This window comes from Populus trichocarpa, chromosome 14 (genome assembly GCF_000002775.5).
Source record: "Populus trichocarpa isolate Nisqually-1 chromosome 14, P.trichocarpa_v4.1, whole genome shotgun sequence".
Taxonomy (NCBI): Eukaryota; Viridiplantae; Streptophyta; class Magnoliopsida; order Malpighiales; family Salicaceae; genus Populus; species Populus trichocarpa.
In genome coordinates, this window is record NC_037298.2 from 11,606,092 (window position 1) to 11,626,024 (window position 19,933).

Consider the following 19,933-nt stretch of genomic DNA (forward strand, 5'->3'; position numbering starts at 1 on the left):
TTTTTTCTTGGCTATATTCTATATGCAAAGAGTTGAAACTCGGTATTTGAAATGAACTCTTTTTAACACGTAAATTGTCACATATGCTGACCAAGTAATGTTGATGACTGGATATCTAGTGTTTATCTCGTTGTTTTGGTAAGTTTCCCATCAAGCGGATGCAGTAGTGCATTCAGTGTGCTAAGCAACGGGACCCTCAAGATTTCTCAACAGCACATAGCATCCTACCTACTAAGATAACAATTCTGGTCCTCAGTATGCCTAAGCCTGTCATGTGGGCACGATTTATTTCGCTTGCTTCCCAGTATGGCATGCAAAGTGCACTGACTTGCATGTACCATCCGATATCCATAAATTTTCATCTGGGATAGCCCCTTTTTGTTTCGGCTTTCTGTTTAGACTATAACTGGCCTTTGCCCATTTCCCAGTGCCGCTAAGTTCGATCATCCTTTCCACTTCTCTGTGAATGAACAATGACTTATTCCTCAAATGCTCTGTCTAAGGGCCATACAGCTTTTAGAGGTTTTATGGCGTCTCCGAAAGCGAAGATCGTATTCCTGACCTATGCAGTATGGCTGTCAAGCAATCCAACCTTCTCATTCACCTGTGCATCAGCAAAGCATTTGATCTTGCTAAGCACTCTTGTTTAGTCGAATGCTTTCTATTTCTACCAGGAAATGAATACGGCAGGAATTAACTGTCATGTATGTATTTGATTTTTTCTTGGTTGGTAAGGTGTCAGTTTCGCCACCTAAGCCTGGATAATGAGATGGGAGTGTTTCTGAAGAAATCTGTGTCTTCCTTACCAATTTATAGTAATACTAAATGGTTCATTATCGGTATATAATACCTGGGCTCTATGTTAGATCCTATGTCTAAGCTTGTAAGAAGAAAAAAAATATTGTCCAAGGATGATAATTAACATAAATTTTATGCTATCAAAGCCCCGTTCAGGACAGCTATTCTTGGTGAGTCCTTCCTTCTCTCTCCGTGCCATGTTGCCTCGCCTCCCTAGCTGACCACATGATAACTTCCCCCAAAGCCAGCTGAGACCATGGTCCATTTGGCCTTCTACACTCAATTGCTCAGTTTTGGTGCGCCTGATCTGAGCCAAGTTTATGGAGGTGTGAAAGAGATTGTTGTTTCTACTTTCTAATGGCCCAAAAGTTGAAAGGACAAGAAAAGAAGAAAAAAGGGATCGGAAACGGCTTTTGATATGACCTTTCGGGAGATGCTAATGCTTCTTGCAATCAATCAATTTTTCAAACTTTTACAGACTGTAAATATTCAACATTCCAACCCTGCACATGCAAATGCATAATTAGAGCATTCTTTCTATTTGAATGCCGTACTGGTCAGAAGACTTGGGAAGTCTCTCTCTCTCTCTCTCTTTTGTACAGGGAGGGACCGAAGCCCAGAGAAACAACAATGTACATGCAACCCTTTCCGGGCTAACAATACATGGCACATGCACGTGCCTTCTGTAGCAGAGGAGGAAGAAACAATGAATTTGCAAGTCAATCAGTGCTGCAATTGCCTTTTCGAAGAGCATGCCTGATGAGGACATCTCATTCCTTCCACAGCAGCCTTTGAATTAGAACAATAAACTGGGTTTTGCAGGATTTCCCAAAGGCTATGCTCTAGCAAAGCTGAAGTCACCTCTAGAGTGACTTTCTTGAAGCTTTGATCTCAAGGATCGATGGTGATTGGATGCCAATAAATGCAACCTCCAGTTCTGGCTTAAGAAAATAATCTATCTATGTGTTATAGGATCTACAAATCTAGAAATAATTCATCAGGTTAACATCTATGATGATGCCATGCATGCTTTCGAATGTAATTTTCTTCCAGAAACTTGCTTTCCTTCAAAGGTTGCAACGTTTAGCATCAAGCTGCTGTGACAAGAAGAAGAAAAACCCTCTCCTTGGCTTTTAACACTATATTACTCGTACCTCTCATTGGAGAAGAAGAAGAAAACAAGAAACAGAATATTAAACAGCGAGAACCCAATCAACCGATAAAAATGACTAAATGATAATATATTATATTAATTTGAATTAATTAAAATTAACCTATCAAATCTCTCATTCAATCAATCATGATATCATAATAATTTTATAAAAAACAAATAATTTTTTTTATTAAGTTAAATTCTCACTCAAATCAATATTAAATAATAAAATTTAAAATAAAATTCAACTAAAAAAATAAATCAAATTAACTATGGTTAACCTGTTAAATATGAGTTATATACCTAGGATAACCTTATAAAATTTAAATCAAAATAAATTATGAAATTCAATTCTCAACTACTCAATAACTTAATATTAAAAAATAAAATTAAAATAAAATATATAAATAACCACTCTAATAAACCGATGAAACTTGTTACTCATGGGACCAATAAAATATAATATAGTAAAACAAATCTTGAGAGATACTGAGTACAAACAGTGGTCTTTAATGGTAGGAATGGTGAAAATGACTATTTAAGTATTTCATTATAACAAATTCTTTAAAACCCAGTTTCTTGCTGCTTCTTTTAAATTTACTTTCTGTGATTTAGCAATAAACATTTTTTATATATATTATCTCTTTCTTGTGATTTATTAGCTATTTATAAGATTATATGTACCTCTTTTTCATCAAAACTATCTTTTTTAATTTATGTAATTTTTCATTGTTTCAGACAAAAAATATTCCTTTTTTTTTTATATATATATATAAAAAGCACAGTTCATCAAATAAAAAAGCAACAACAATCCAAAATAATATTCACAGAAAATATGATTTGAACTTTATTTTGGTATAATATCCCATGACCATGCACAAACGCAAAAAAAATTCTGCATAGTAGATTAACATATAAAAATTAACTAAATGATTTCTAACATTATATATATAAAAAGATATTATCTTATTCAAAAATAAATATTAAATTAAATGGTATTTAATGAAATAATATAATAAATTTAAATTTAATTATTTTATTAAAATAAATCTTAATTAAATGAAATATAATGAGAAAAGAAAACAACATTTTCCAATCTTGAAGATCCCCCACATCTAAGAATAATTCATTGATATTTCTATCTAGCCATCATATACTGTGAATATTAGAAATTTATTTTAAGAAAATAATAGTTTATTGATTTATTTGAAGCAAAATTAAAATTAAGGCCATTAATAACTTCTAAGGTTAATTTTTTTTTTGAAAATCATTTTTCAATGAAAATACTTTTATATATATGGAACATTAGTTCGTTTAAAATAAATTGTGTTTGGAAAATAAATTGATATAAAAAAACATTTAATTGACATATTTTATAAACCTAAAAACCTTCAATTTCACATTGAAAAATTACAAAAATTTCTTATACAATGAGAAGCTTAAAAGCTAAAATTAGATCAAGGGAGATGCCTTAAGTTAAGCAGGATTTAAGCTTAAGACACACATGCTTACTAAGTTTGGGTTAGGAATTAGGTTTATTGTAAAATAATTTTTAGGTCCATTAAAAAATTGTATTTTAGCCGACCATGAACAAACTATGGATATTTATCTTTCTCTATCTTTTTTTTAATAGAAAAATCTCTTTTTTTAATAAAAAAATATTATATTATTTATTATGATGGTGTTTTAAGCCTAAAAAGATTATTTTTTAGCCAACCTATGAACAAACTTTCTTGGACGAACAAACTATCTTGATAGTTATCTTCCTGATAGTTATCTTCCTCTATTTAAGTATTTTTTTATATATTTTGAATGGAAAAATCTTTTTTTTAAAAAAAATAAATATCACTATTTGTTATGATGGTACTGTTTTAGGCCTAAAAATATTATTTTTTAGCCAATGTATGAACAAATGAACAAACTATCTTGATATTTGTCTTCCCTATCTAAGTAGGGTTTTTTTTTAATGGAAAAATCTATTTTTAGAAGAAAAAAAATATCATATTATTTATTATGATAGCTTTTTAGGCCTATAAAGATTTAGCTAACCTATGAACAAATTTTCTTGATGGTTATCTTTCTCTATCTGAACAAGATTTTATTTTTAATGGAAAAATATTAGGGGTAAAAAATTATTAGATTATTTTTTATGATGGGTAATTAAACTTGATAAATGTCGGAAGGGACATTGAAACAGTTGAAATCCTTCTATGAAAAAATGGATTCGTTTCAATTCTTTGGAGTAGAAATTACAATTACAGTATGGTAATATATATTTGATTTGCTAGATTCATCAATTTTAATGGTATAAGACTAACATTAGAACAAATAAAAATAGAAGAGGAACCATTTAATAATTTTAATGGTCCAGTAATAAGAGTTTGGGATCAATAGGTTTGTTCTCCTTATGATTTAAGGTTCGAGTCTTGTAGTTGCTAATATAATAATCACTGGAAGTTTACATGGTCGTTAACTTCAGGGTTTATAAAATTAGTACTTGAGGTACGCACAAATTGATCCGGACATCCATATTAATAATAATAATAAAAAAAAAAAAGTAGAAGAGGCAAACTAGCTACACTTGTAGAGATGAAAATGGAGAACAAGGCTTTAAAGGATTTCGTATGCAATGACATTTGTTTGGAAACATTAATTGCAATATATTTTAGAAGAGTAAATCATTATATAATCCATGTGTTCTTAATAAAATAATTAGTTAATCCATCTGCTTTTTCTTAAAAAAAAACTAATATTTGATACTTATATTTTCATATTTAATTATAACTTTGTCCTTTGTTGGTCTTTATTTTTATGTTTATTTTTATCATAATTAAATTATTTATTTGCAAAAAATATCTTTTATTTTTGTAATTAGAATTCCCAATTTTATCTAAAATTCAAAGTTCATTTAAAATTGATTTTTTTTTAAATAATAGTCAGCTTTGATCAGGGGTTAATTAACTTATGATTTTAAAAACAGAGGGAATAACTTACTAAATCTTAAAAAAAATAAAAATACAAGCACTATAAATTATAATTCAATCGTTTTGGAATATTGTGGTTAACAAGAGTTTACAATTATTACGCCTAAAGTTAAAATATTTTTTTCACTTTTCAAAGTCCTAAAGGCCAATCAAATGTTAATCAATTATTTAGAGCATTAATTACAATTAATTTACAATTATTGTGGTTTATTTCTCTAAGCTTATTAATTAGAAAAACCTTTTTTTTTTAGAGCATTTTTTTCTCTATCTTTAATCAATTATTTCTTATCTGAATTATCATAATTTGGGCTAGCATGGAAAAGAAGGAGATCGCAGAGGATATTTTGATTAGTTTTGGTTCTTTTTTAAAACAATTGCTAGTCAATTTCTCAAAAAATTAATATGCCCATGAATCAATCTATAAAACTTTTATTTTCCTTTTTTTTAAAAAAAAAAAACTATGAACAAAAGATATTTGGATTGGTGGAATCATGAAAAAAAAGAACCCATACGGATGCGTGGTTCCCTCAGCTAGTATAATAGTAAATGCTAGAATGAGAGTTTTGATTTTTATATATTAATTTACATAGTTAATTAAATAAAGGACCTAGTTATTACTTCATTATATTATGTCACATATAAAAATTATAAAATGAAATGAGTCACTTATGTCATTGTTTCATATATATATATATATATATATATATATATATATGTATATATATATATGTATATATATATATATATAACATTAATGGAGTTTGGGAAGAGAGAAAATAAAAAAAAAAGATCAAAATCTTTTACAATTTATTTGTTTTTTTTATTGTTTTCAATTAAATCAATTAAAAACTCATTTTAAAAGCTTTAATTTAATATTTATATTATATATTTTGTTTATTAAAAATTAAACTTAGAAAAAAACTGTCTAAATATTGATCAATTCTTATCAATTCCCCTTGAATTATTTAGCTTTTTATGATATTAAAATAGTTGAATTATATGACATTTGCATCCTTAGTGTTTTTCAATTATTAATGTATAGGCATATTCGGATTGAATAAGTGTAATATAAAATATGTTTTGAACTAATAAAAAATTAATTTGGATTGTTAATACTTCTGTATATATAAATAGGAATAATTAATTTCAGAATTTAAAACACAATATATATATATATATATATATATATCATATTAATTATTATATAAAAATGATGAAATAAGAATAAAAAAATGGAGTGAGAATAACACCACCAAAAATGAATTATTTTCTTTCATAAACCGATGAAAAATATAAAACACAAGAGCAGAGCATTCTTAAAAGGCTCGAAAATAATTAATGTACACCTAGATGACGCAAAAAGAAAAACGAACAAATTTTTGGCCTGCAAAAAGCACCATTCAAAATCCCAATCGCTATATATATAGTCTTCTTCTTCTTCTTCTTTTCTTTTTTTATGGAATTCAGAGGTTAATTTCTTAACCATGGATCCCACTTCCTTTTCCAGACCCACAGCTAATCAATCCTTCTCTTCTCAGCTTCTCTTCTTTCGATTTTCTGCAAAAAACCACCCAAGAATTCACTTCCAAAGCTATACAAACTCCTATCAATGTTGATAGGCACAGACAATATCCTAACTTTGCATAAGACCTGCTCTCTCCCATTACTTCAAATCCTTGAAAAACATTCACAACTCCTAGCACCACACAAGCATACCCTACAAAATGGTGGTAAGATTTCCAGTACTTCCTAAACTTATTAGTGGTCTTAGGCCTAAACAACAGTGCTAGTGTTTGCAAAGCCCCAAAGGAAAATGCTGCGAAACCAAGCTTCCTGTGTAGCCCATAAACCACTCCCGGTGATAATTCCCCAAGTCTAATTCCAATGGCAAACCCTACAGTTCCTATGATAAAAGCACAAAGTTGTATCCCTGCATGTACATAAAACCATGTTGGCCCTAGTGCTTGTATGTGCCTCAAATATCTTGCAGTCGCAGCTCCAATTGGGAGTAAGACACCCCATGAGATAGCATTTAAGATTCCATGTGCTATCTTTAATGTCCTGGTATCATCTCTATGGGCAGCACTGAAACCAGACAAGACATCGATGGTGGCAATGGAAGATAGGTCATTGGAGGTCGTCGGATGGATAGCTGGGGAGTAACCTTGAACGTATAGTCCACGGTTCCACACGAAGTGAATTTTGGTCTTGTTTGGTACAAGTTTTAATGTGGCATAAACTTGAATGGCGGCACCATTGTGTATAGTGGCCATTTTGCCACCATAGAGGGTGGCAGAGGAGGATAGAAGGTGGATATCTAGAGGGCGAGAGAGGGGTGGTGATTTTTGAAGCTTTACTGTTGGGTCTAAAATAAAAGGTAAAAGGACTAGCTGACCTGAATTGGGGTCTGGAAAGGCAATCAGAGCACGAGTACCGGTCATTTCAGCAGAGGAAGGATTGATTCCCCACCCTACCCAACCGGAAGGAGAGATGAAGGTACCAGAAAATACAAGGTCTAGGGTGGCATTGTGGGCATGAAATGTCCAAGCTATCGAGGCTTGCTGGGTAGGGAGTGTCATGCATTTTTCAAAGGTCTTAGTGGGTGTGGTGATGCTGCAATGAGCAGAAAATGCAGTTCGAACATGAAAGGAGAAAAGGAAGAGGACAAGGGCGAACAAGAGAGGCATTTCGGTGGAAGAATGATGAACAAGACAAAGGGATGGCACAGGCTTGAAGGATCGAGGCAGCAGCAAGCTCTCTTTTGTTAACACTTGTGTGTTAGGTGTATGATGTTATTTTCAGGAAAGAGTGGTAGAACGTTATCATGATGAGTAAAAATAAACTATGAGAATCACTACTGTGGAGTTTCCTGCGGTGCTTAACTTTGAAGGAAAGGCAGTTTCGAGTGATAATTCGGTGGATATAAGAAAAAGAGAGTCTAGCATTTGTTTGTTTATGAGTAGTGGATACGTAATGGTGAGTCGACTCTGTAGTGTGCCATCATTTTGTGGATGGTATACAGAGTTCCTATCATTTTCTTGAATAATTTTCTCCAGGAGCCTTAGAGTCTGCTGCTTGGCTTTGAAGCTAAGCCATTATAAGTGAAAAAATCTTGATTCTTGAATTGCTTGCTACACTTCACAGGTCTGAGCAAGTAACTGTCGGAAGGGTGATAGGGTCGTTTTGTTTTATATGAAAAGTACGAATACTAAAATGCCCTTAGATATATATGTATTTTAATGTCCAGTAAAATTACTTAAATGCCATTTAAATCAAAGATAAAAGCCTTTGGTTAAAGGATATTTATTAGGGGTGAGTAAAAAAACTGAAAAACTGATTAAACCGAGAAAACCGGAAAAAAAATAACCGAAAAAACCGAACCGTGAAAAAAACCGATAAGAATTTTTAAAAAACCGACCGGTTCGGTTTCGGTTTGATAAGCCTGAAACCGAAAAAACCGAACCGAACCGAACCGGTTCAGTAAAAAAAATACTATAAAAGCCATTTCTAAACTTTTAACCCTAGCATTCCCTTGCATCTAGCCGCCCCGCCCCCCCCCCCCCCCCCAAATCTAAACCTCTCTTCTCAAATCTAAACCTCTCTTCACCTCTCTTCTCAAAGCTAAACCTCTCTTCTCAAATCTAAACCTCTCTCACTCTCGACCTGATAAAAAATTAATTCTCCATCACTTTACAAAACTTTATGGCCAGATCTAGACTTCTAGTCATCTAACAAAACTTCAACAAGGCTTCAATCTTCATCTTCAAATCTAACAACCCAAGGACTGGTTTAGTGTATGCTTCAAATCTTCATCTTCACGGCTTCAATGTTTGTTTCCTCTCATCGCGGTTTTGGGTCCTTTTTTTTTTCTTTTTTAAGGTTGACGCAGCTCCTGATGTAATTCCTGCTAAGGCTGAGAAGAAAGATTAAAGCTTTGTACATCATGGGTTACTGTGCTATGTTGTTTATATAGAGCTCTTTACTTTAAAAGTCTGTTTTTTGTTTAACTTTTATATTGGTCGTTTAGTTTCTTTCATAACCATTTTATAATGCGTGGAGACGATTTTATGGTTACTGAAGATGGATTTAGAATAATGGAATGGTTCTTTGCTGTATTTTATCTGCTTGCAGTTATTACATGTTTGAGATTTGTTGTTTGTTGAGTAATTGGACTTTTGAAATTGTAGGGTTTGTAGGGAAGAACAAGAGGGAAGCTGGAGAAGCTATAGAGAAGATTGTTAAAAAAACCCGGTCGGTTTGAATATAGGTTTTTCCGGTTTTTATGTTAAAAAACCGAACCGAAACTGGTCGGTTTGAACCGATTCCGGTTCAAAATTTTCAGTTTTTCAAAATTTTATTTTGGTTATTTTTTTAAATAAAAACCGAACCGAACCGAAAATGATCACCCCTAATATTTATATCTTTTTCAAGATAATAATTTCCTATCATCACAACTAGGAATAGTAATGGTAATCATAGTTCTAAAACCCGGACCGGTCTAGTGGGTCGACCCGGGGGCTGGACCGATCCAGGTTTCTCAAAAGACCGGTGAATGTAAAAAATTGGCCAGACCCGGTCGATCCGGCAGGTCGACCCATGACCCGGTCAACCCGGGCAAACCCGAGTGAGACCCAACATATACATACATCTAATCTTTACTCACAGTAAAAGTCGTTCGAGCAGAAGAACATTTAACTCTGCTCTAATTTTTGTTCGAGCAGAAGAAGAAATATCATGATTGAGGTTAATATTTATCACTGGTGAATCAATCCAAAGGCACCACTGGTGAATTGATCCCATCCAGCTTCTACAAGTAGAGAATATCGTGATTGAGGTGAATATTTCTCTTTCTCCATCCAGATCTCCCTTGTCCCTTGGGTTAGTAACAATATTATGATGGTTTTATTGTTGACTTCTTCTATCTTGCTTCAGCCAGTTGTGTTGGGAGCTTGCTTTTCTGGTTCAGTTTGCTAGTCGGGTTTGCTTAGAGGCCTTCTCTCTCAAAACAAGTTAAGGTATGCTCTGCTGTTATGAAAATAAATAACTTCTCTCACTCGGTGTATCCTCTCAAAATTCTAGCAATCTTGGTGCCAAGATTCCAATTTATCTGTCAATAATTTATCTTGAGAAGACAGCTTTAGGCCCTAACTATTAGCTTTATCTGCTGTTATAATATTTCTCTTAGCAATTGTTCCTAACTATTAGCTTTAGTTCTTTACTGAGACGAGAGGATTTGAGATCTTTCTTTTTATTCAAGTGGCAAGCCTTTACTTGCAGTTGTAGTTAAAAGTGTTCCGTATTATAACTTACTATAAAACATTGCTGTTAAGAGAACATTGCTGCTATAATAATTTCCAAGGTAATTAAAGTAGCTACAAAGATTGTGAAGTGATCTGTTGTAGCAGCAAGAATTTAACTGTATTTTGTAACAAAAACCATTCTTTACCACAACGGTTGTTCGGGTGGAGTCAAACCAAATCATATTGCTTAGCTTTTGATTGATTTGTGAATTAAATAGTATTACTTGCCATAGATTATAAGAATTGATTTGTGAATTAAATAGTATTACATATTTAAATTCTTAGTATAATTTATGTGGGTGCTTAGTTATTTAGAATTGATTTGGTTTACTACAGTTTTTTAAAATGTCTTCTCAACATGGTAGCACTCCAAGTAGTGATCTTTCAACTGCTCATTCATCTGAACCTTCAATTTCCATATCATCATCAATTGGTATATGAGGAAAAACAGATTTGGCATGGGGTCATTGCAGAGAAGCTCCTGAACTTAGAGTGGGATGTAAGAAAACCAAATTAGTGTGCTTATATTGTGCCAAAGTTTTTGCGGGTGGAGGCATTAATCGATTCAAGCAACATATAGCTGGAGCGAAAGGAGAAGTGGAACAATGTCGCAAATGTCTTCCGGATGTTCGTCTTCAAATGCTTTTGAATTTTCATGTTACTTTATTTATTTCTAAAACAACTTGTTATTTTATTATCTTTATTTTTAACATCTTTAAATTATGTTAAAGATTTGTTTATTTGAAGACAAATGCACATTCTAATCTATTGATGCTAATTAATTATGCTAGTACATGTATTAATGTGATATTTTCTTGATAATTATGCTAGCATATATGTTAACGTGATATTTTATGTCAAAACAACTATATTAATGTGTGTCTTGGTGTTTTACTCGGGTTGACCAACAAGATCCGTTACCCAGTCACTTTATCGGGTCAATGACCGAGTCGGGTTTTATAACTATGATGGTAATCAGTTCCACGTCTTTCATTTTTATTCTTATTTCCCCTTCCTTTTGTTGATATATTGTTTTTTACTTGTTCTTTGTTTTTTTAATTTTTAATTTTTTATTCTTAATTTGTTTATAAAATTTTATTGATTTTTAATCTTATCTTTCAATTCAAGTTTATGGTGTGTGTTTTTTTTTTAATTTTTTTTTCATTCTTTTATTTTTTTTTTCTTTTTGTTTAAGTTATTTTTTTTTCAATTTAACCCTCCAATAAAAAAACTTTAGCTGCCCTCTAATTTGTTTTTTATTTATATTTTCATCCTTATTTTTTTAATTTTTATTTTAGATCCTTTAATTAGTTATTTTTCTTCTATTTCGTTCTTTAGCATTTGTTGACTTGGTTCAATTTTTTTGTCCCTTTTTTTTTTAATTTCATGTTTCCATATATTTGTTTTTCAAGGTATCGTGATCATTTTTTTTAATTGTCCAATTAATATCATTACATATTTTTTTATCTTTTAATTAAAATAAAACTAACTTATTAAATGGAGTCGGTGCTATAATTCAAGTCTTTGATTTCTCTTTTTTCTTTAAAATATGATTGTGGCACCCAAATATTTTTTTTACGGGGAAAAATACGGATCCACATTATAACACGGGCCAATTCCTAATGTATAAATATTACCATTGATCAAACAATCCATCATTTTAAGGATGTATATTTTTCAAATAGATGATAATGTCTAATTCAATTACTTAAACATTCTAAAAGAACTAGATTTTTTTTTTATGGTATGAGCGATGAAACACTTTAATATATTTTTTTAATCATTTTATAACAATTCATTATCATAGGTCTGTCGGCTAATATGCAAGTTCAAGCCACGAGGTCGAGAATTTAAGTACCACTATTAATATTATTTTCAAACAAACCACATGTTGTTTATGTTTTTTTTTTTTCAAATAAAATAATCATGACCTAAACAACTCATGACTCGGGCTTTATCTCGGGTCAAACTTAAAGTTGAATTTTAAAATCATGATAATAATTATTTTTTATCATTACATTAACCTAAGTTGATAGTCAACTTGACTTGTGCCTTGTCCTAGGTTGACCATCTTGACCAATGATAAGAGTATTGTCCTAGATTGACCTCTCGAGTTAGGTTTTAAAACTATAATAATATCAATTTTTATCCTTACATGTTTTAGTTGGACAATTTTAGAATTAAAAGTTTTTTACAAAAATATTTTATGAATAAAAAATAAAAACTAGTCTTTGAAGACATTCATTTTGTACCTTCTGATTTAGATATACAAAAAATTAATTCTAAAAATCATTTTATTTTCATGATTCTCTTTTTTCAACCAAAATTATTTTTATTTTTATTATCTTTATCTTTTTTATTCTAGAACTGTAACCAAACATTACCCACATTACATTTATCTAACTGGATTTTTACTCTAGTCATATCGTAGAATGAACAATCATCACAGGGATTTATAAAAAGTGATTTATCTTTCTTAAACACCATTCCCTGTTTGTAATTAACTTGCATTGTGTTTGGATCCCATGTAATGGAATCATGAGTTTTAATGAATTCTCGAGCTAAGCATCTGCCTTCTTGTTTAGGAAAATTGCATATTTATGTTATATTGAAAAAATTGAAAAAAGAAATTAACATATCTTCAGCATATTTATGTTATATTATATACGATGATAAATTGCATATTTGTGTTATATTATATATAAGGATAAATTAATTTTTAATTTGATAAAAATATAAAGTATAATTTCGAGAGAAAAAAAAATTGGAATACTTAAATATGATGATGTAATTATTGGTGCAATATTTTGGACCGGATATTTACCCAGGTAATAGCAGTGAATTGAGTGTGTTTGTTTTTGAGGTAGTTTTTATGGTTGTGGTTTGAAAAAAATAAGTTTTAAAAAGTGTGGTTAGCTGATGTTAGTTGTATTTAGATACATGTTTGTTAAAAATTATGGTTGAAATTATGTGCAGCAAAATACATGCATGATTGCGGTTGCTTTTCAAAATGCTTTTTACTTGAAAATATATTAAAATAATATATTTTTATTTTTAAAAAATTATTTTTAAAAACCGCTTATTCAGTCCCTGAGTTCTTAGAGAAACAACTAGCTGATCCCTTATTTTTAAAATTACATACAGGGTCCCTGTAATTTTATATATGGTTACAATTTAATCCTTTTTGTAATTGCTCGTTGCAATTCCTAATTTTATTGCTAACAAGTATTCAAGAACACGAGATCTCTTGGAGGGATGGAGAGTAAGGCAGCAAAAAGAGGAGAGTGTGATTTGCAGCAAAGCATAATCGGTGGTGGGCTGCAAAGTAAGAGTGAGGAAATGAGAGGAGTAAGCTTGGAAGGAGAGAAGGTGATACTTGTGCCCTACATGGAGGCCCACGTCCCAAAGTATCACCACTGGATGCAAGACCCCTTTCTTCTCCAAGCCACCGGCTCTGAGCTCTTATCCCTTCAAGACGAGTATCAGATGCAGCTCTCTTGGACCCAAGACCCCCTCAGTATTCTCTCCCTCTCTCTCTTTTCTGCTTCAATAACTATATTTACTGTGATCTTTCTTTTGATTATTGTTGTTTGCAGAAAGGACTTTTATTGTACTGGATAAGGAAATGATACAAGCTGGTTTTGTTCATGGAGATCCTCATGTCGAAGGTTTTCCTTCATGGTTTTTTTTTTAAATGTTTTTCTTTTCAAGGGATTAATAGTTTACCCATTTGCAGCTATGGTAGGCGATGTAAATATATTCATGAATGATGTGGATGATCCTCAAGTGGCCGAGATCGAGATAATGATAGCTGAACCAAAGAGGTATTTCTATTATTTTTCTTGCTTCTTCACAGTAGCTGCAGTCATCCCATTGAATCTACTATTCTTAAGTTGCAATGAAGGAAATATGGAATTCGTTTTGATTTACCAATAGCAAAAATGTATTGGAATATAATATACCTTTGTCAAGTAGAGAGCTCTCACAATTTTTGGAATAAACCTTAATTTCCCAGTTAATTTATAATTTAGTCAGAAGTTTCGTGATTTTCTTATGGTTCAGTTATATCTTTGTGAAAAGTAGAAGAGTACTATGCTTAAAAATCTCTCTAGAGTGTGCAAAGTCAAGAGTAGTGAAGTGGGATAGCATGTGTATCACAGCTAGGTCTTCTCAGGACATTTTCTTTTCTTTCTTTTTTGTTGTCTTTCTTATTTCATTTTTCTTTGAGAACCAGAGAAGATGTTATAGCTCAGATTTAACCCTTGGCAAGTCCGGCTCCTGTTGTCACGTTGTTATCTATTATTAATTAGGCAATGAATGGTAAATCTTATGCAGGAGATGTTATTAGGCAATCAATTTAGAATATTCCAAATAAAACACATTCTTTCAACTCTTCTCTGTACTTTCTTCTTGATGGGTGCAAAGTGAGTTAGTTGTTTATGCAGTTCTTTCATCCTCATTTCTTATGGTCTTTCTTTTTCTAGCATAGTCGTGGAAAAGGACTCGGGAAGGAATCTGTGTTGATGATGATGGCCTATGCTGTTCGGGACCTTGGGATCCATGTATTCCGTGCTAAAATTGGAGAATCAAATGGATCATCTCTTAATATGTTTTGTAATTTGGTCTCTCTCTCTCTCTCAATATGCTCATGAAGTTTTGTTTTCTGCATGTATACAGTCCATATTTAGATGGACAAATTCCAGACTCTTGTATGTGGTTTTAAAGGGCTAGCGGTTGTTATTTATGCTCATGCTCTTGCTCTTTCATCAAGTCTCTGTTAGGCTGACAGAAGTTCTTCATGTCTGGTGTAGGGTTTTCAGGAGACTTCTCGCAGTGAAATCTTCAAAGAGGTGAGATTTTTTACTTTGGTTTATGCAGCTGTTGAAGCTATCACAGTCTTGATTTCTTGAAGTAATCAAGGGCATTCTTGTCATTGATATCTAGCATGAGATGGTCTGGAGTGGACCACTCTGAAATCAAATAATTTTGTTTGCTGCTTAATCTTCAGCCTGTGCAGTTGATTAACTTCTCATCAATTCATTTCATGCCAAAAGAAAAGGATAGGTGAACACTATGGAGTCAAATGTATTTAAAAATTAAAATAGGTTGATTCCATGAACTTACCATTTAATTTAACTAAATGAGGTGGTTAATGCTTATTGAAAGTTGAAACAGGCATCCTTTGTCCTAAACTGGATTCAATAGGTGCCTGGTTTTGTTCTTTCAGGCAGCGTGCTAACGTCTAATGAGAAGATTACAGCACTTTGTTTGCTGAATTGTAAGGTAGACTATTTTATCAAAACTGACCTTGCATTTCCTAACCTTCAAGAGAATAGCCTTCTCCAATTGTTTAGAATAGTCTAATGTAGCTATTGGCTTAGATCCTCTGCTCTATGCTTAAAAATGCCATCATCCACTTACGATCCCAGTGAAATGGGGGCTCTGAATAGAAGAATTGAGGATAATCCAACCATTTTAACTCTTTTTCATGAAGTGTTTTGACATCTCAGGACTTGAACCTACTCCCATGTGATTACCCCAAGCTATGGGTCTTATCTTTGCACTTCGTGTATTATATCTGTTAAATCTTTTACATCAATACGATATCTACTAAAAGTTCTTTCCTAACAATTTTGGCAGGTGACACTGGAATTACCAATGACACAGCCTAAGTGTGAGGAATTACTGAAATTGATTGATAATGTGGTTACACATGTGTAACCACACACGAGTAGTTTTCAAAAATTGTCCAACTGTCATATTGTATTACTACTGTGTAGAACTTTAACTAGGTAAGTAATTTTGTGTTGACAAGTTAAGAGCTCTCATTTTGACTATACAATGACATTGAAATTATCATGCATCTCTTAAGTTTGTTTCCCTCTTTTAGGGGGAATGTATATAAAAATTTATTTTGTAACCCAGGTATCATAATGGTGTGAACATTTTTTTTTCTTTTGCTGTTTTTTTTTCCTCTCTTTCTTAAAACTAAAGTGATACTTGGATAAAATTTTAAATGTCCTATTTGTAGTATTCAGAGAATTGTAGAGTACTTGGAAAACGGAAGCGTTCATGATACTTGGAATAGTGAACCTACTAGGATTTGCCAGATACATGATTTCACTATTTATTATGCAGAGACGAAGACCTGAAAACATGTGCTCATAATGACAGTGCGATGGAATAAATGACTAAATCTGGAAACCTGCAGATGTACTTGGACTAGTTGAACACAGGGAGGCTAGAATACACAGGTGTTTCAAGCTTCCCCCTCCAATATTTTCTTCTATCCTGAAAAAAAATTTAATGTCCCCATTGATTGAATATTTGGTCCTGTTGTAGCATGACTCGAAGGGATGTCATTTATAACTGAATTCCCAGCTTGCCAGACATGATTAACAGCAGTTCCATTTTGTAGAGGGCCCAGCACAGCGAAGATACTCATCTGATTATCTGCATATGTTGCAGAGATGTTTGACACGTGAAAGCTGAGAGCTCCTGGTCGCATTGATGTGGTATAACTAGTTATTGGGGTTGGATAGGCAGTCAAGCTCCCATTAGAATTATGAAAGGCAACAAGAGCTTGTGATCCAACCATGCCTGCACCATTTGGATTGATTGCCCATGCAATCCATCCTGTAGAAGTTTGGTTGGCTCTATATGCTATGTGAACAGTTCTGGTGGATGGAATGTAGTTCCAATGGAGATTGGCCTGTAGGAAAGGGAGGTCGATGCAAGAATTGAATGCTTGATTACCTGGAAAGGTGTATTTTGAGCATGATTGAGCAGAAGAAATGAGGACTAAGGAGAGAAGTATGCTAATAAACAATGCAGGTGTTGAGGTAATAGCCATGAAGATGTTGAATGTCCAAAGACTCTTGTGTTGAGGTTTATAATTAATTTCAAGGGAAGAGGATTTCACAATTTCTAATTGTACTGTGGTCTCACAGATATTTCACAGAAAAGTTAAGAAGAAGGAAATCCAGTTTGGCAAGCTGGGTTTGTGTTTTCTTGCAGACGATCCGCGAACTATCCACCCTTTCGGTTCTAGGCAGTGACCCTCTAGTATGAATCTAGTGGTCTAAAATTGCACCAGTGGCTGAGATGCAGTCAGCGAGAAGAAGATACAGTCGGAAGTTCAGAACAAGTATTTTCAGGAGGTGGATTGTTATGGATTACAAGAGCCTTAATTGGTTGGCTGGAATGAGTCTGGCTGTGATCCAATTTATAAGTAAAGCTGGAGAAGTTTAAGTCAAGAGTTGTTGACAGGTTACGTATGTTGTTTCTGAACAACACACAAATCTTGAGAAGACTAAAGAAATCAGGGTTAGAGTCATGCAAGTTTTATTTCTTCTTGCATGACAATATTTCCTTGCGTCTGTTCTGCAACAGTCCGATTTCCAACCTAATTAATGGTTAGTACTAATTCAACAAGACCTAGCCTATAAAAGTGGACCCTTTCTGATAAACAGACCAGAAATAGACAGGAAACTTGTTGCTGAGTGGTGATAATATGTACAAGACAGGAACATTACAAACTTCTAGATTATCCTGAATGGATCATATATCCTTGCAGAAAAAAATTCCTTCCCATTATTGAAACTCGTTCTTCGCTTTGCCAAGTTAGAAGGGTAGAGGGTAGGAAGAAACTAAGAGAGTAGGTTTGATTGAGGAGTTTTGTGTTCCCGTTAACGTCTGCGCATGGAGGAGCAAAGTCGTCAGATGTTATTTTCTGTCAAGAAAATGTAATGGCTGGAAAGGTTAAGTCACTTGGAGGCGCCGAAAAAGTAGGTGTGGCATGTTTGAAATTCTCCAATAGCCAGGCAGGTAATTTTTTCACCAACGGCGGAGTCAAATTAACCACATTGATCAAGTATCCGGGGCTTGGCTTATCCCATTTGACATTGCAGTCATTTGACATTGCAGCAATGGATTCTTGGAAATATACAAGAATAATATTTTTTTATTTTTTTAAATTTATTTTTGATATCAAAATATTAAAATGATATAAAAACATTAAAAAAAATGAAATTAAAGAAAAATAAAACTATTTCTTATCAAAAATATTTTTAAACTACGAAAACATCCAGTGCCTCAAAATATAGACCGTCAATTTGGTCGAGTTCCTTTAATCTGGGATTCATTTTGTGGAACTGGAGTGAATAATTGGTCTGAAGTCTGAACTTTTCTCATTTGGAAAGCTTTGGCGAAAATGAATTGTTTCAAGGCAAATACAAGGAAATGGTTTAAACGATGGCATTCCTCTAGAAAGGTTAATTACACCACTTGTGGAGTTTTATAATAAGAATGCTTTGATTAATGGCATCCAAGCTTAGCCAGCTCCTCCTCCTCGTGGCGGCGGCGGCGGCTAATTTAAAAATCAGGCGATCTAGAAGTGGTCACCCCACTCTGAAAAACCATTGGCTTCCCTTCCTTCCTGTTGGCCTGCTTTCCTCTTGTTTTACAGGTTCTTAGCATAAGGAAAAAAGATACAAAGATGCGGAGTGCAAGTTTGGCTGGCATGAAGCGACACCCTTAATTTATATATAATTCATGTTCTCAGTTACTTTATTCTAATTTAATTTGCATGAGTTTTCATCCTTCGAACTTGGTCTGACGTGATCTGTCCAGCAGGTCCAAAAAAATATAAATCAAGGAAAAAAAAAAGTGTCAAGTTAAGCCTCCACTGAATTGAATTAATTTTATTTATTTATTATATAATAAAAAAATATAAAAACTAATTTATAATCAACTCAGTATCAAAAGATAAAATTTAAAATTTAAAATTTAATATTAAATGATAAAATTAAAAATAATAATAATAAAAAAAGAAATAATATGTTGTCTACGGTAACAAATAACATATTTACTGGGTTATTTCCAGATTTCAATCATTATTATGGTGTTCATAAAAGCAGAGGGTATTTTTTAGTTGAAAATTCTATTTTTTTAAAACAATTTTCACCTAAAAATACCATAAACACCTCGATAAACCATCTAATAGCCTCAAAACACACCAAAATCTCCCAGGAAATTGAAGAAAATTACGAAGCTCAATTTCCAAACAACCTAATATTGAATAATAAAATTTTTTTTTTAAAAAGCAAATAACAAAAATTAAAAAACTCAATTTTCAATCAAGTCAATATTGAAGGATGTAGTCGAACAAAAAATTCATTAGAAAAAGTGGCCTAAAAAACCAGACTCGAGTCAACTCGAGTTAATATGTTAAATCCACGACCTATGTCATGAGACTAGGATAAATTCATAGGAAGAAAATAAAAAAAATTATGAAACCACACTTTTAATAGATCTAACATTGAAAGTTGAAATCAAGAAAAAAAACTTATTCTATGAAATCAGTATATAATAGAATATAAAGGAAATAAAAAAAAATATAAAGCACAATTCCTAAAATAACCTAATACTAAAGGAAAAAAAAAAGGTTGTTTAAAGGTAAAATTGGAAAAAATACTAAACAAAAAGAAGAAAAACAACAAAACAAAACATTATTCCAATGAGTTTTATAAGTAAAGCTACAATGATCTAGCTATATCTTTTAATTTTTACTAGTTATTGCACTTACGCTTTGTGTGGATCAAAATTTTTTTCAAACAAAAAAATTAAACATGCAAGATTTTTCAACATGTTTTTTACATAAAAACTATTAAGTGCAAATCAAAAGGTTTATGCACATA

The 19,933-nt window shown here is 32.4% G+C and overlaps 2 protein-coding genes across 6 annotated transcripts; one reads left to right on the forward strand and one right to left on the reverse strand.

The window, feature by feature from the left end:
- Positions 1-6,179: 6,179 nt before the first annotated feature.
- Positions 6,180-8,053, reverse strand: LOC7468544 (cytochrome b561 and DOMON domain-containing protein At2g04850). The gene has a single exon (XM_002321127.4). It carries the CDS (start codon positions 7,620-7,622, stop codon positions 6,414-6,416), a length of 1,209 nt encoding a protein of 402 aa, XP_002321163.1. The 5' UTR covers positions 7,623-8,053; the 3' UTR covers positions 6,180-6,413.
- Positions 8,054-13,339: 5,286 nt separating this feature from the next.
- Positions 13,340-18,211, forward strand: LOC7455974 (uncharacterized). 5 transcript variants are annotated; one of them, XR_002977877.2, is made up of 8 exons: positions 13,340-13,752; positions 13,832-13,903; positions 13,972-14,059; positions 14,725-14,857; positions 15,047-15,085; positions 15,876-16,027; positions 16,374-16,489; positions 16,578-18,211. XR_002977877.2 is itself a non-coding variant. In XM_024585726.2 (6 exons), the coding sequence occupies exons 1-6, from the start codon at positions 13,491-13,493 to the stop codon at positions 15,954-15,956; spliced, it is 675 nt and encodes a 224-aa protein (XP_024441494.1). In that variant the 5' UTR covers positions 13,340-13,490; the 3' UTR covers positions 15,957-16,155. The 5 variants fall into 5 exon arrangements, 1 of the variants encoding a protein (XP_024441494.1); XR_002977878.2 differs by having other exon boundaries at positions 16,704-18,211; XR_008057319.1 differs by having other exon boundaries at positions 16,267-18,211.
- Positions 18,212-19,933: the final 1,722 nt, after the last annotated feature.

Coding starts and splice junctions, on each gene's coding strand:
- LOC7468544 (XM_002321127.4), bottom strand. CDS start 7,622: ATGCCTCTCTTGTTCGCCCTTGTCCTCTTCCTTTTCTCCTTTCATGTT.
- LOC7455974 (XM_024585726.2), top strand. CDS start 13,491: ATGGAGAGTAAGGCAGCAAAAAGAGGAGAGTGTGATTTGCAGCAAAGC. Junction 14,060..14,724: donor ATGATAGCTGAACCAAAGAG/GTATTTCTATTA, acceptor TTTCTAGCATAG/TCGTGGAAAAGGACTCGGGA. Junction 14,858..15,046: donor TTAATATGTTTTGTAATTTG/GTCTCTCTCTCT, acceptor TGTCTGGTGTAG/GGTTTTCAGGAGACTTCTCG.